This window comes from Branchiostoma belcheri, unplaced genomic scaffold (genome assembly GCF_001625305.1).
Source record: "Branchiostoma belcheri isolate BF01 breed outbred unplaced genomic scaffold, Haploidv18h27 scaffold99, whole genome shotgun sequence".
NCBI classification, from domain to species: Eukaryota; Metazoa; Chordata; class Leptocardii; order Amphioxiformes; family Branchiostomatidae; genus Branchiostoma; species Branchiostoma belcheri.
Window position 1 is genome coordinate 824,288 of NW_017804675.1, and position 17,094 is coordinate 841,381.

At 39.9% G+C, this 17,094-nt stretch overlaps 1 protein-coding gene across 1 annotated transcript in view; it reads right to left on the minus strand.

Moving 5' to 3' along the window:
* LOC109462122 (ephrin type-A receptor 8-like) overlaps nt 1-17,094 on the minus strand; it is a 40,780-nt gene that overhangs the window by 13,517 nt on the left and 10,169 nt on the right. The window contains exons 2-6 of the mRNA XM_019758620.1: nt 4,814-5,037; nt 4,307-4,376; nt 2,568-2,682; nt 475-530; nt 145-285 (exon numbers count right to left, since the gene is read on the minus strand). Of these exons, the coding sequence (XP_019614179.1) occupies nt 145-285; nt 475-530; nt 2,568-2,682; nt 4,307-4,376; nt 4,814-5,037 (606 nt within the window). The remainder of the gene's footprint in view (nt 1-144; nt 286-474; nt 531-2,567; nt 2,683-4,306; nt 4,377-4,813; nt 5,038-17,094) is intronic.

The following is a 17,094-nucleotide window of genomic DNA, read 5'->3' on the forward strand; positions in this document are numbered from 1 at the left end:
TTGTTTGAAGAAAAAGAGCAAAGACAATATACCTTCTGCAAAGGTAAACATAAAAATCAGTGTAATGTTCTGTGACCAGCCCCTCAAAATTCTGTGCTGCCACTTGCTACATAATGTAACCCAACACCACAGGTTCTGTCTTACCTCCCCCGATGACCTGTTCGATGGTGAGACAGGACGGCTCCAGTTCCTTGGCGAACTCCAGCACAGCGTGTTGCGGGTCCTCGTAGGTGTGAGGGTCGATGTAGGTCTTCACACGCGGCGCCACAAAACCTGGCAGGCGAACTGGGAGAAAAAACAAACTTTTAGTCATTTTCTTCCTTATGAAAAGAGAATCAGAGATTTCAGACTTCCTAACAAATCTTACCTCACTATGAAACATTAAAAAGTCATTGGTAGATAAAGTAACTAAATAATTATAACATAATCTATCTTTATAAATTGGCAAAAAATTAAATCGGTATGATTGGTTACCTTCTCCATTTGAGTACTCCAGTTTGTCCATGTCACTTGGCGGCTTCCTGTTTCTTCTACAAAAAAAGGAAGAAGAAAAAACAATTAAAAATCAGGCCCATTTATTTGGAATTGGGATACAACAGCCGGGATTGTCGGAATGGAGAATCACATGAGAGCACAAAAGAGAAGAGAATTCTGATCTCCAAGCAGATATTTGGTTTGGACTCTTCATTCACTGATCTCAGACATTTTTCTGTCATTTTATAGTAAATAATACTTCATCTAGGCACCCAGCAATCAATAGATCCAACAAGCAATAAAGATTGTCACAAGAAAGAAAAAAAAAGGCAAACCAGACATCTGCTTGGAGACTTAAGAATTTGGGTTAAGGGACAGTGTGTGAGAGGACAGGATACTCTCCAAGCAGAGGTTTGGGTTTTGGTTAATTTTTGGCATGTTTTTAGACTTTTTTATCCGGGTTTCTTTTTTGCACTGGAATTTTGCTTACGTTAGGTGAAAGAAAAATTCCAATTCCAGTGCAAAAAAGAAACCCTCATCTAAAAACACTCCAAAAATAACCCAAAACCCAAACCTCTGCTTGGAGAGAGAGGACGGGACAGACACGTGACGGCACTAGTACGGACACGTACTGTTGCGGTGCTACTTACATACTACAATTATCCTGGAGTCGTCTCAATGGGGAAAAGAAACAGAAGACAGTGTGCTTGTCAATGGAGCATCGGTCATGGGAGGGACATTGGTACAGGTACATGTATGTACATGTAATCTCCAAGCAGATCTTTCGGTGGCTACAAAAGACTGTATCAAATTGATCACCAGGCAGTATCCATTAGCCAGTGTCCATTGGCCAATTCGGATACTGCTTTGGCACCGTATGATCTGCTTGGAGATTAACATGTATGGGTTAAAGCTATCTACTGACGACATATAGATAGCAGATAGTTAATACTGGTACTTTTGACTTTGGAAAGACACTGGAAGGTAGGGTAATCAATTCAACTTTAAGCTTTGTCTTTTAACTTGTTGCTGAATGCACAGCACAGTATAAAATATCACAGACTTGACTTCAAGTTGAATAGATTTTATAACTTCCCAACATCTTTTCAAACTCTAAAGAGGTCAGTGTTAAATGATCTACAATGTAGTCACAAAGAAAGAATGGGGAAAGTAGCATGACATACTAGAGCTAAATGTACAAGTTATGTACCATACACGTATAATCTCATAATATACACATTACATAAGCACAAATCTAGCATGCACAATTTCGTAGTTCATGCACATTCAGTCGTGCAATTGCTGAAGCATTTTCGCCCCCGCCAGCGAGAAACCTGCAGCGTAATCTACTCCTAAACTCACTTCCTCCCTCCCGTAGGAGTCTCTAAAATTACTTTTCATTATCGTCTACTCCAAATATTAAGTCCCACTCCTGTGGCAGTGGGGTTTTTGATAAAACTTCGTGATTAATGTCTGTGGGAGACTTCTGCTGATCAATCGGAAATAACTTGTGGTATTTGGGGCTCCCAAGTCTATCAAACGTACATCTACAAGTAGCAATTGGGATTCGCAATTACTTTTGCTTCCTGGGTCCCATATAGTGAGAAAGTCTGGCTCACAGTTGGAGGGTATTACAGGTTACAGATATGTCTGGGATTTGGTGGAATTGAAATACCTATATAGATTTGCCAGAAGATATAAACTCCACTTATATACTATGGAGGATTATCTGGACCAAAAACTCAAGAACTCTTAGTATACAAGTGTTGGAAGTTTCAATGAAGCAAAATAGATTAGACTAGACTAGGATTCATTCTGTTGAAAAGATGGTATGAATTGCTGGTTGAGAATTTAGATGAGGACACTTGTGCCCTAATCAGTGTCATTTGCCGAAAAATTTCAATGAAAAAATTTAGCCTTGCCTTTTACTTACGTGTAAAGCACAGAGAACTAGATTTGGGTGCTTGCAATTTTAAAATATGCTTGAATGCATATGTCAGGCCACATGGAGAGGGGAGGGGGTATAAGTCCTGAAGAAACAATCGTTGAGAAACAATCCTAAATATTTAAGAAACTCAGCCTTGGATGCTTACCTCCTGTACAGCACAAAGATGACCACCAGAACAAACACCAGGAGCACGAAAATCCCGGCAGCGGCGATGGCTGCTATCATCACAGGCTGGTCTCCTGTCATCGGGGCCTGGGAACCTGGGGGAGGGACAAGAGCAGGGAGATCAGTTAAAGTTACTTAAACCTATATTGTATAGCATGTGTATGTTCATAATATGTATTATCACTATCTTATGTTATGATGTATAGGACCACAGGAAGAATAGCTGATCCAAATAACATGTAAAATCATCTGTATTATTCCTGTTACATCAAATGACATCTATGGTCTATATGATATATTTGCAAACTCTACAAGTAGATGGAATTCCCTGCAAAGTTTACACCTTCGTTGCTTCTTATAATAATACATTAAACTGTATTCTGTATATTGTTAAATGTATTCAAAAAAGGCCCCCCTTATGTTTTACAATTGATAGTGAAGAGATACTTGTATATCTCTACCTCATCATCTCTACCTCACAACTGCTATTTATGCCTGCTAAGCTTTTGAGTTGCTTTTTCGATAACATAGGACATTAGGAGACACTGCAGCCAAAGACCAATGTTATGAATGTGGTAGGAAACTTCCTGTGACTCCTGCAGAATAATGACTGTCGTTATCCTCACTACCCCACTCCATTACAGTCTTCACCTTATGTTACTTTCCCCGCGTTTGAGAAGAAACCTTGCGGGACCTCTGACATGCTAGACGTCCCGGACTGACATGCGAGACGTCCCGAACCGGACGGATATATCCGGGCGATCAGTCACTGTCACTCGACAACGCTACATCCATCACGAAACATCAATGTTTAAACCAGTTTAGCAAGAGTTATGCAACACCCTTCTGTTATTATCATATCAGAAACGATTCGGATCCATCTCTATATCCTATATCATCGCGGGAATCAGATTTTAGTAGCATTTCCGGTAAATTCGTTTTGAGGAAACGTCAAGCGGCAAGGCAACATCCATCACAACGCATCAATGTTTACCAGTTTAAAGCCAAGTTATATAACACCCTACTGTCATTATCATAATAATTCATATCAGAGATGATTCGGATCCATTTCTATAACATCCCAGGCATCAGATGTCGGTAGAGTTTCCGGTAACTTGGTTTTGAGGAAACGTTGCAACGCCAGCCCGGTGTAAGCCAAGTCATCTGTCATGCTGTCTGCAGCCCGTGTGTAATAATGTCACCTCGACAGGCAGCCTTCAACGGCCTTAATCAATCCACCAAGGTGGCAGATTCATCATTTATATCTAACTCAGGCCACGTGAACACGATTCTGTGGATCACGTCCATGAGTACATTGAGTTTCTCATTTTGTACAGTAACTTTATTTCTCAGACTGAACTTCTCAGACTTTAAAACAGCCTTAATCAATCCACCAAGGTGGCAGTTTCATCATTTATATCTAACTCGGGCTACATCAACGCGATTCTGAAATTTCTCAGACTGAACTGAACTGCTTAGACTTTAAAAACCTGCTAACTTTAAAGTTAGTCTTGATCAATCTACTGAAAACACAGCTCCATCATTTACATCTAACTTCGCAAATCAATGCAATTCTGTGGATCACATCCATGTGTTCATTGAGTTTCTCTGACTTTGAACTTCTTCTAGTTAAGGCTACCTTTCGGTACCAGATTTGTATTGGTTATGGGGTTGGGCAGTAGGGATAAGGTAAAAGTGAAGTGAAGAAGTGTGACTTACCATTGGCATCAGTCCTCATGGTCACAGGTTGGCTGGGTAGGCCGTATCCCGCTATCGTTCGGGCTTGGATCTGTCAATGGAAAAACCCAAACCATTTACAACAAGAAAAACAAAGAAACAAACAACCTAAACCTATATGTTGGCAATGTTTTCGTGTCATATCATATGATGATTGTAAGTTGTTATGAACAAAACAGATATGGATTATTCATTTTTCTTTTTATCTTTCTTTCAGCCATTCTTTCATTTATCTCTCACCTGCACATGATGGTGGTTATGAACAAAACAGCTACGTCAGTCATTTTTTATTTCTTTCGTTCCTTCTTTTTCTTTTTCCTTTGTCTTTCTTGTATCATTCTTGTGCTTCTCTTTCTTTTTCTTTCGTTCAATCCATTTTTCTCACCTGCAGGAAGTATTCTTTCTTTCATTCTGTTCCTTTCCTTCCTTCCTTCCTTTCTTCTTTATTTTATTACATTTTCTTTCTTTCGTTCACTCCATTTTTCTCACCTGCAGGACGTACTCCTCCCCCATGTCTAGGTGTTCCACGGTTGCCTGGGTAACCAGCCCGTCGACCTTGGCAAACTTCACCTGCGTGGGACCGTCCCGTAACGGGTAGTACTGTACGCGGTACTCCAGGATCACGCCATTCGGCTTCCGCGGGGGGGACCAGGATATCGACAGCGACATCTCCGTCGATCCAATTTGCGTCACGCTCTCGACTTGGGACGGAGCTGCAGAATAAACGACAAGAAAGGAGAATATCTCTTTAATGAAAATGTCACAAGTCGTACAGTCAGACATTGTTCATTCATTCAGAAATGCCAGGTTTGGAATGATTCTTTTATTGGCTAAACGAACGTTCCGATATTTCAATTTCTCCAAGATTGGACCTGCCAACACACGGTTTTCAAGTGTCAAGAGAAAATGTCAGACTTCGTTTATCTAAAACTTCAGCAACTTAGACAGAAAGCCTGGTGAGAAATATACTGGGCATTTTCAGCACACTTCCTTTTTAAAAAAGTTGAAAATGCTTCTCGACACAGTCTGAAAAGTTTCTGAATCTTGGAGTTTCCAGTATTTCCAGTACATTAATCAATTCTGGGATTCAATTCTCACATGACTGAAGGTCATAGTAAATCTCCCAAGGTCATCTACCTACTCCCTGAGGGACTAAACCACCAAGCTCGGTCTTCCCCTTTTGACATAACCATTAAAGTTACCGCACACGCGGCTCCCTCTCCTAAACCTCTTTTATTACAGGAGATACGGGCACAGGTGGTATCTCACGCACAACAACTGTTGCCGCGCCTTTTCCAAGCCCGGCGAACCGTTTTCAATTTACTCAACAAGTCTACCCTGTAACGAAGAGGCTAGACTCGAAAGGGCAGGTTATTTACGACTCGAGACGGGTGGCATTTTGCCTCTGTTCTCAGCCAAAGATTACATATCGTATAACCAGTGATACTATCAGGTAAACCTGCAATGCATGTAGTTGTATATTACATGTATGTGATTGTAAACCCTGCATCAATTCAGCGCTATAAAAGGCTGCGATTGCACGGGTAATGTTTGACAAAGAAATTATCTATTTCATTATTATATTATTACTAATAGTTGTGGCTACAAGAACGATTTTGTTTACATTGTCATCATGCACAGATACATGTTAATGTATGACACTACCATTGAAGACAAAACATGGAATTATGTTGTCATATTAAACAGAAATGTAAAGCAAAATAAAGCAGCTGTCGTAATGTTATCAAGAGCAAGGATCAATTATTGGGCTTGTCTCGTGTGTTCTCTCTTACACTGAGCACAACACATAAGAATTATTTCTATTACAACTCAAAAATATTTATGGGACTACTACCTATACACAAACGTATTTTATTAATGCAATATAAGTTTTTTTTTCTTTGTAAAAACAGCCTAGTAGCCTTTCCTACAAAGATCACTGATACAGATGTTATCAGAGCCCTTTTGGCTGTTTCTATGCTATTTTACCATTGTACACCCCTCCTTTGAAGCTAGGGGTGTGAAATCAGCAAATGTGCCACAAAATCGGTGAAAGTAGGTTTTCTGTCTCTAGAAATAAATCAGTCCCTTGTTATGCAGAGCTAGTCCCTCCCCTCTTGAAGAAAACAAATTCATGAGTCGAAAAATGTGCTTTCAATTACAAAACAACTGTTATCATAACTCATAAACAGGATATGTTTTTGTTGCTTTTTTGTTTCTCTTTTGTTTTGTTGTGATACAGACACTAAAGATCCTGTTAGTATAAGCACACTGCACATATGTTTGATACAGATTGAGATGTCACAATGCCTGTCACACTAAATAGAGACATCACTAGGCAAAAATGAAGACATCACTATTCAGAAACCACTAGGCAACACTATTCAGGACAAATCGCGAAATTACAGGTTTCGCATTGAGTGAGTTGTCATTCGAACCTCAATAGTTTGACTGATTTGACTTTTAAACACTCCATTGTGTGCAAAGTGGTACTACAACATAGGGGGCATCGCTATACAAGGTGACTTATGGCAGACCGTTTCCATCACCATATGGCCGAATATGATGCCAGTTTTCCTGCTGTTACGACAATCCCTGACCCCATTCCTGCACTCCTCGGGCATTTCAAAACCCACTAAACAATCTCTGCAAAAAGAAGCCGATAAAACAAGATAAAACAGGAGGATCCATCGGCAGATGTTCGGCGGGTCCACTCTAGGATAGCCCGTGGCCAGTTAGGTTATTGATTGAGCGGTCTGTCTAATGGAAATGTCTTTGTCCTGGAGGTTAGAGGAAGGTGGCAAGCCTCCCCACAGTGGCAAAGCAGGGCTCGAAATTAAAGGTGGTCCAATGGCCAATGACCACTAAAATTTAGGCTGGGACAACTAAAAACACATTTTGCGACATTTTTGGGACAATGGAAAAATAATCAACATCAGAATGGCAGCCCTTCTTTTGTTTATCAGACACATGTCCCGGCTTTTGGCTCCAGAAAACACCCCTGAATTTCCTGTCTACGCAATTATAGTGCGCCTGGGAGTGAACAGAAGCAAAATAAAGTTGACTTCAAGTTGAAATCATACAATACTTCCCGAAAAAACAGATTGGGACAGTTCATCCTCACTTCGGGACAATCAAAATTTATTTTTGGGACAGTGCTGGGACAATAGGAAGAAAAGCTAATTTCGAGCCCTGTTATAGGAAGGTGGCAGGCCTCCCTACAGAGGCAAGGCTGTCAGGTTGAGAGAGGAGCGGGTGACAGATGCAGCTACTGAGCCTTATCTGGACCACAGGACAGTTCTATTCATCATACAGGGTTTACAACAGGCTGCTTTTCACTAATGGCACCGAGTAAAAGACTTAATCTTGTGATGGGTTGGTAGGTACTGTGGGGGACTGGGGAGAATGGACTGTGTGTGTTGAGGAATGGGGCAATAAGCGAGGCTGTTTCGCGCAGTTTGAGTCGAATCAAACGGCGAGAGTGAAATACCGTAGGGTCAGGTGTGCCGCCTCGCACAATCATTCTACTGAATGGGTCTACGGTACAATATAATGACTCGGAAATATCATTCTTACAAAGCTTTTGAACAATTTTGTACTGAAAATCACTGTTTTTCAATTGGGAAATATTCTTAGGAAACTATTCAAGACATTTTGTACTGAAAATCACTTTGATTAGGGAATATCATTCTTACAAAGCTTGTCAATGTATTTTATATTGAAAATCACAGTTTGACAATGAAATATTCTTGGAAAGCTTCTCAATATATTTACTACTGATACTACTAGTCTGGTAGTACTTTTTCTTGTATAGCAAATGTACAAAATACATATACTGACAATATATGCAATTTTTTTAACATTCCAATTAAGCGAGAAAAATTACACTTAAATTTTCTTCCAGCTGTTGGTTACAATAATCAGTGCCTACCATCTGGTTTGTGCATCTTGATCCTTATCACCTTTTTCCATTGTTCCAAACAATCAAAATCTCGGGTAAAAAAACTCTGACATAATCCCCTCAATTTTTCTTCTGCAATATTGAAAATGTCTTTCAAAAATGCAGACTGCAGATGGGTATTTCTACCACAGATAAAGCATGCCTCCAGCCTGACCCATACCTCACCCCTATGAAACCTAACCCCACCTGTCTCACGCCCCATTGGCTATTTTCATTCCACAAAAGCCGCTCCAGCAATGATGTCACCCTGCCAAAAAAAGCTTGCCATTCAGCTTTCCGAGAATATAATGGAGCGCCTGCTGACTTTATTAGCCACAAGCTGGCACCCTTTTCCGCGTTACGGAAAACGTGATTGTCTCCCACAATGGATAGTCTTTCAGGATGACGTTCACCACAGGAGTGCAGTGATCTCATCAAGGAACGCTGTTAATGAGGCAGAAATGCTTCAATCTAATTTCTGAGGCACTTCTTACGCCATTACAGTCCCTAATGAATGTTATAACGACGGGGTGCGGATTATGATGGGAAAAATGCTGACGGTATGGTCGGTAATCGCTTTCGATGAGAAAAAATTTGATCAGCGCGATCGGTCCTTGCTGTGGACATATCTTTTTACACCCTCTGACAATAATTGAAATGCCGCGCGTCGCTTGGTGGAGTATCAGGCATGTGGGGAGCAAAATTAACCCTCACTACCCCGAAGTCGGCATTCCTACGGCTTCAGCACTGTTTTGTCAACAAAAACGGCGACACCTCTGCCAAAAATCCTGTCCTGACTTCAGGGTGGCACAATTGGTTATCAGTCTAACTCATCTACCGGTATCTCTATTTCATTCATACATTGTAAAGTACATGCATTAATATGCTTGTTGGTATCACTTGTAAAATGCAATGTTCATCACCGAAGCCACCCTAGATATTCATAGACTTACAAACAAACAAAAAACAGGGGAAAAAAAAGAAAACACAATCGAATACAGAGCTGTCTGATTTGATTTGGGGTAATATTTAAGTTTTGCTTGCTTTTATATCACTTTCTACATGTAATAGCTTTGACATTACAACAAATCCCACATTTACATATCAGATTTTACACCTTCAACAGGTCATGACTACATTTTCAAACACCTTTGCAACAACCTTTGCAAGTAGATTAGATAAAAACCCAGTGTGTGATTCGCACCAAGTTTGATCTTCTCTTATCACTGATTCTCACAAAACTACACAGAACTACTGTACAATAATCAGATACCAGGGGGCAAAAAGCACACGTGTTATACCCACCAAGTTTTTTTTTCTTATCACTGATTCCAGCAAAACTACACAATACACTGTACTACTGCACAAAAATCAGATACCAGAGGGCAAAAAGCACATGTGTGAAAGAGGCAGACTCGTATCAGAGCTTGATAGCGAAGTTCTCGTGTGCCTTGGGGAGCAATCGCAGTCATTTGAGCGGCGGTGTTGTTAATACCGCCTATCTATGTGATGTTGGCTTAATGGCGGCATTATACCAACCCTTAATGACACTTGTAGCGTTAACGACTGGTATCGCACCAGTGTCTGCACATCAGGGGTAATGGCTGAGGCAATATCTCCGGTTATATACGGCCGAACGGTTTTATACGGCGGTGTCGTAATTTGGGACGGAGGTCAAGCCAACATCTGATGAGTTTTTCCTCCATCTTCATGCATTTATGAATATATGAGAATGTTATGAATACTGTATTCATATTAATGGCAAGTTTTAGCTTCATTTGTGTAAACTTAGAACTTAATAATATGGTAATACTTGGTGGCAAAGTCCAGCCTGTCATCTACAGCATTCTATCTACAATTTAATGTTTTGAAGATCACTTTGCTTAAATCTTTAGTTTTGGGTTCGTTTGTGTTAGCTTAGAACTTAGTGGCAAAGTCTAGCCTGGTATCTATAGCATATTAAGTTGAGTTAGCTCAAATCTTGAAGGGCACTTTTAAAAAGCTATTAAACACTGTTAAGGCATGTCAAACTCTTATCTTGTTTTTAGATCTCAAGTTAAGGAAATCTCCCTCTTTGCGGAACATCTGAAATATGGAAACACCAAAAGGAGGGAGAGGCAGTCTACCCATAATCCCTCCCATTAGTCAGCTGACCCCTGACCTCGCTGAGTGGATCATATTTCAGTTCGGAGCTCCAGAATTCGCAAGGTCGTGACATGACACACATGGTTTTGAACAAAAATGGTGTCAAGTTTTGCTGCAAATTCTTTCTGCAACAGAAACTGAGGTTTCTCACAGGTGTTCGCAGTAGAACTGAGATGTCACACAGGTGCTGTTTAATCATATATGGCTGGATCATGGTTCCGGCAAGTGTGCAGAATTTCAAAGCAATTATACCCTGATATTAAGCTTATATCAAATTCTTAAGGCCAGCTGTAGATCCATATGAATCTTTTTGAAAGGAAATTCATGTACTGTATTGTCCAAGGAAGCTATAAAATAAATTTAATGTGACTGACAGGTGTTCTTTAATCGTATATGGCTGGGTCAGGTTTGGGCAAGTGTGAAAAATTTCAAAGCAATTCTAACCTGGTATTACAAATGGTAGGATTATTATTGAATACTTTAGACCAGCTGTAGATCCATATGAATCTTTTCGAAAGGAAACTCCTGTACTGTATTGTCCACGGGAGCTATAAAATAAACTTGAGTGACTGTGTTCTTTAATTGTACATAATGTACATGTATATTACTGGGTCATGGTTTGGGCAAATGTGCAAAATTTCAAAGCAATAATATACCCTGGTAATACAAGTGGTAAGATTATATTAAATTCCTAAAGTCAGATATAGATCTCAGTATAAATCTTTTTATAATGAAATTCCTGTACTGGATTGACCAAGGGAGCTATAAAATAAACGCTCTCAACCATTCCATACACACGGGACTAGAACCCCTAACCTGGCCAACAATTCCGGCACCCTTGGGACTAGAACCCGTAACCTGCGCAGGTAAGGCAATGATGGTTAACTGCTCCCTTGCGAAGCAGACTGGATGGCTAAATCTGGTCGCAGATTAAACCGGAGACCTGTCCGAACCTCTAGCCAATCATTCAGACACCTGTTGGCGATTATCAGCTATTGGAGATAGAAATGCCTTCACCTGATGAAAGATCTGCCTGTATTTCTGCTAAATCGGTGGAATATGTTTTGGCATCCCGACAGCTTACTTCCTTCCCTCTCCAAGTGGGAGGTAGTTGAAGTGATGAAAGTTACAATCTAAGTTCAGATAACTCTGCAGTTTTTGGCTCGAGTTCATATTCCTTGTAAGCTAAGTCCCTGATATCACAAGTATCAGCTGCATTCACTTTAGAGGGGATCAATGTTACTAAAGCTAAGTTACTCATACACCAGTCCTACAGTATTGTTTCATAAAGACAAAAACATCCAAATCTGTGTTCCTGGATACGCGGAGACTATCCAGAACGATTCTAACCCTAACCCATTCAGGCAAAGAACTAGACAGGCACAGTTCTGGACTATCCAGAACCGTGCCTGATCCTAACCCTAACCCATTCAGGCACAGAACTAGACAGATAGGCACGTTTCTGGAAGCAATAAGTGGCAGGAGTCCAACACCATAACCTAGCATAAAGCCATCAGGACTAAACTGACAACCATTAGCAGTACATTTACGACATGGACATGTCCCAGACAGCTGTAGCTATGGCCCTGCAGTTTGGGTTCGTGCCAAGAGCACATTTACTTCCATGTACAACCATCAATCCCAAACTCAAGGACTATCTGCCTTCCTAAACAACGAACAAATGCCCAGAAAGAGATTTTTGTACAAAATGTCTAGCACCTGGAATGATATGATTATGAAGCTGTAATTATTTTGTATACGGCCTTATGTTCAGTTGTGTTACACTATAATTTCGCTTAATTGTTGTCAATGTATTTTTGTTTTGTATATTTCCCTGTGTGTCATGTTGTGTGTTAGGACAGACCACAGGAAGAATAGCTACTGTCATGTACAAAATGTACATGTATGCTAAATGTGGATCCTAATACCCATAGTAATAAGCTCTAACTCAAATCTACCCCCAACCCCATGCAGTTTGGGTCCTTGCCAGGATAGGAACACATCCACATCCATGTACCCCCCCCCCCCCCATCCATCTCCTTCCAACCACATGCCCAGCTTTCCCTGCACTAATTCCTTTCACTGAAATTTATCCCTTAACAGCTGCTCAGTTAATTACTTTCACTTTCCCAGGCTAATGAAGTCTTCCTGAAATGGAAAGTCCTTCTTTAAGATGGATGGTGACCTTTGTATAAGGACAAGGCAGACCACACATGGCCTTATTAGTTCTTGAGGTGAAGTCTTAACTAGTGTAGAATTGAGATTTCGTGGATTTGCTAAAAGGGAGTCCTGTGCTCCCAGGAGTTTTGTGTGTGGAGTTTTTCTCACAGCTCAAATTTGGGGTGTTTTTGACTTCTTCAACTCTAAAGTCTGTTTCCTTTGATCAATCTGATGTACTCTACATTAGGCGGATTCTGTAACTTTTGTTTTGAGCATATATAAGAGGATATTGATTTAACCAATTTTAGGTTGACAATACAGATTGAGAAAAGATTCCAAAAATTATGTGTGATTTTCCATGTTTGTTTTTATGAGTGCATTTTTTTCTTGACAATTTGCTGTGTTTATGAACAACTTAACATGTTTGCCTAAAATTATCCTTTGGATACAAATTTTCAATAAAGATTCAATCAATTTGGCTACCAATTTTAACCTTTACAAGCAGAGAGTGATTCATATATTCAGCAGCAAATTTGGGCCATTTCAGTCTTGACAACACAGAAATGATTCAACCGTAAAGTTAAAAGGGTTCAAGTAAGGAGCACATTGCTGCCCTGAATGCAATCTTTCTACTGATACGTGTGTTATAATGTCCTTGGCAAGCTGTGTTATTACATGAGCAAGAAATGGGGCACTCAGTGTGTTAAACTTAAATTATGTCTGTGAATATCAGTGTGTTAAACTTAAATTATGTCTGCAAAAATACCATAAAAATTGCTCTCAACGGTAGCAAACCGTGCCCTATATGTTATAGACCGTTCTCGAGTGAAAGGAAATTGGGAAAGATGCTGGAATGTCCGACCATCCCTGCCTCATATTGATGGATGTGATTACGGGTTATGTGGAGCTGCCGGATAAATAGAGCATGTCATAATAACGGGATATGATGCTTAACGTCGGTGTGCCTCTCCTGATGGTATTGAAGGGCATTCGAAATGCTCATAAACGAAAATTTGCTTGTGATATAAACCCTGGAAAAATTGTTTGCATAATGACATAATGAAGTATGACTATGAAGATACATGTATTAGTAGAGTATTGGATCGAAATGGGTTTGATAAAATATGTAGGGAATTTCGTCAGGTTTTTATATGATGAACAGAATATGAAATTTGAAATGTTCATAAATGAAAATTTGCTTGTGGTCTAAATGCTGAAAAAACTGTCGGTAACTGATTGCATATTGGCTTGGAGAGTATGAGTTGAGTATTGTACTGAAATGGTGTAAAGGTTTGATTCAATATGTAGGTAATTTTGTCAGGTTTATAAGATGAACGAATATGACGGATGGATGGTTCGCTGGTCCTTCATCCATTATAGCCAAACTCCAATCTCGCTGCCTCTCACCTTTGACCTTTTAATTTCGGAATCTTCCTGGGGTTATTTATGAAATTATGCAAATCAGCTTCATCAGTTCATCTGGGGTTTCTTCATCTTAGGTCGTGACCTCAATCTAACCCTGTGTCGGGCCACACTTGGTCAATTTATTGGTTGTTGGATGTTGAATATAAATATAGCAGTGCAAAAGGTGATATTTGCTACTGTCATGAAGGTTAGACATCCAGGTAATACGATACGCCAAAAAGCAGTTACTCAAGCAACTGGATATGATTTTGAAAACGTCAGACGTTTCAGCTAGTATCCACTAGCTCAGTCACTGACGAAAGGTAGTGGATGCTACCTGAAATGTCTTGACCGTTTCCAAAATCATATCCAGTTGCTTGAGTAACTGCTTTTTGGCGTACATTTTCTATCGCCTGCTCAGGGTCTGTTTTCAATGAATCCATAGTAGATTACTCTCAACTGGAGACGGAAATTAAACGTACAAAAGTCGTGTTTTGTCCTCTGGGTGTCAGCTGTCATCAAGTTAACCTTAAATCTGGTGACTCAGTCTTACATAAGTCTAGATTTGGCCTGAGTTTTCGATCAGCAGATTTTGCAGGAAGTTTGTCTAGACATGTCCCTAAGGTCTGGCTGTAAAGGTGGGAAACGTCAAGTATTCTGTATATGGAGAGATGATGGTTGTACTGTGAAATGCGCCCCAGTGGGAACTTTTATTTTGTCTGGATTTGTCATATTTGACAGCCTTTTCTCTGTAGGTTTGTCTTTCCAGCTGTTCAATATTGACTCTACATGTATAGGAACTGAATGCAGCATCTTTCATTTTACATGCGTAACCACACTGGTCCACTATTAAAAGTTACGTTAAGCCAATGATGTTCAGAGGTCTGGTAGTAGACTTTCTGCTCTGACCCTGGCATTGCACGGTCGTGGATAGAACTGCCGTAAACCTGATCCCCTGAGAAGTTTGTGAACTTCAGGTCAACCTCGTAAGTCTGGCTCAACCTTACGGCACTCTGAGTGCTCCAGCTAACTCTGAAAGGTAAAGGTAAAGGTTGTGTTCCCATGCTCTGTGATCACATCGTACAACATACTGCACCTGCGCGAAACCCTGATTTTTCATGGTTTTCATTGGATGTTTGGTCAAAGTTGCATCAGAATTTTGCCTGTTACAGACTATATCTTCTCCAACATAAAACTTGAAAACTTAAGATGGAATGTCATCCCTACTACATACCCGAAAACGTTCTGCCAAAGTGCTATAGTATATATGAACATAATACTTTACCCTAATCTATGGATGCATTGATATAATATTTGGTATGTTGTTTGATCTTGACCTATTGAATAAATGAGCACATTTTGAAAGTCACCCTAGTGACTCTCTTCAGTACTGCAATCTGGATTTTTTTAAGTTATGCCACTGTGCCTATTATATATTGTATATCCCTGTTATTCACCAGTTCTTTACAGTAGTGAATAATTGTTCCCACCCTATACAAACCCTGGTTCCTCCCTTCCCCCACTGGCGCCAGCAGTAATAAATACCATCAAGGTTAATACGGGAAATTGCATCCGTTTCACTTAAGGTACTCCGGATGCAAATCACTATTTTGATGACTCAGGTACCAAGGGACACACAGAAACAAGGCTAAACAAAATGCCTAGTAGGGTTGTACAGAAAAGTACCGTTTTAAACTTATTTTCTATCTTTCATCATTATTTAAAGCCTTGTTTTCTTTGGGTAATAAATATGAAAGGTTTATGAAGTCGTTAAAGTCATGAAGAAATTATTTATTTGTTGACTCATAAAACAAACACTTGTGGGAAAGACATAGCACTTTCAAGGGAAATCGAAATGCTAATGAGAATTTTCGAAGACGTGCAAAATATTCTGAATATCTTTATGTTTATTATCACCATTTCCCATGAAGGTAGGGTAGACAGACATCGTTTTTTTTACCAGGCGGATTGTGGACATGAATACCTTACACAAATCCCATCCTTGTGGGCACACAATGCCTTGTTTTGTTGGTGTTAGTGGCAACAGACACCAACATAAACATCCCAATGTAGATAAACAGTCACTTGTTTCTCTAGTAGAGTCCGCATTCTTTCTATCCTTTATCCACCTACCATGCGTGTGCTTTAGCCAGATCAGCCTGCCTTGGAAAATTCCGTTCAAAAATATCCCTCAACACTCTTCTTACCGTGATATTTTCTATCAACACATGTCAAGGATGCTCTGGATAAAAAGGCGTTAAAGTTTATCTATCAAAATTCCTTCCAGCTAGCTCCTCCTCTGTGGGTACAAGAGATACTGCTGGGAAGTTGATCCATGAAAGACCCTGTTATGAGTTTTTTTCTTGAGCCTCAACTGAGATCAGAGGCTGAAATAACACATGGCAAATCCTGGTATAACCTGGATATGTGTACAATTAAAATTGGTGGCACATGTAACAAGAAGTCAGTTGAACTATAAAGCTACGGAAGATGACAAGCATTCTACACCTATTCCTTTCTTGCGGTATTTTTGGTGGTATTTTGTGGTATTTTTATTCCTTTCTTGTGGTAAAATTTGTGGCACATGTAACAAGAAGTCAGTTGAACTATAAAGCTAGGAAAGATGACAAGCGTTCTATATCTACATGTATTCCTTTCTTGTAGTATTATACTACAAGAAAGGAATACATGTAGATATAGAACGCTTGTCATCTTTCCTAACTATTTTTGGTGGTATTTTGTGGTCTCCTTTCTTGTGGTAAAATTTGTGGCACATGTAACAAGGAATCGGTTGAACTATAACGCTTAGAAAGATGACAACCGTCCTATATTCATTCCTTTCTTGTGGTATTTCAGGGTATTTTAAGGATGAGGAGTTGAATAGACATTTAATTTCCTGTTTTTCACAGCAGGATTTTGAAAACGTTTCTGACAGTTTTGGGTCATCGCTGGATAAAGTACTAATCTTCGCGATGAGTAGATGGAGAGATCAATTTTGTTTTGCTAAATTTCTGGGTCATTTAAATGACTTCATCCCCTAAGCCACTCTGTCTGATACCTTTAATAATCGACCTCGAACTGTCTCGAAGTCTTGTGCGAAAACGTCTTTGGGAGAGCCGAG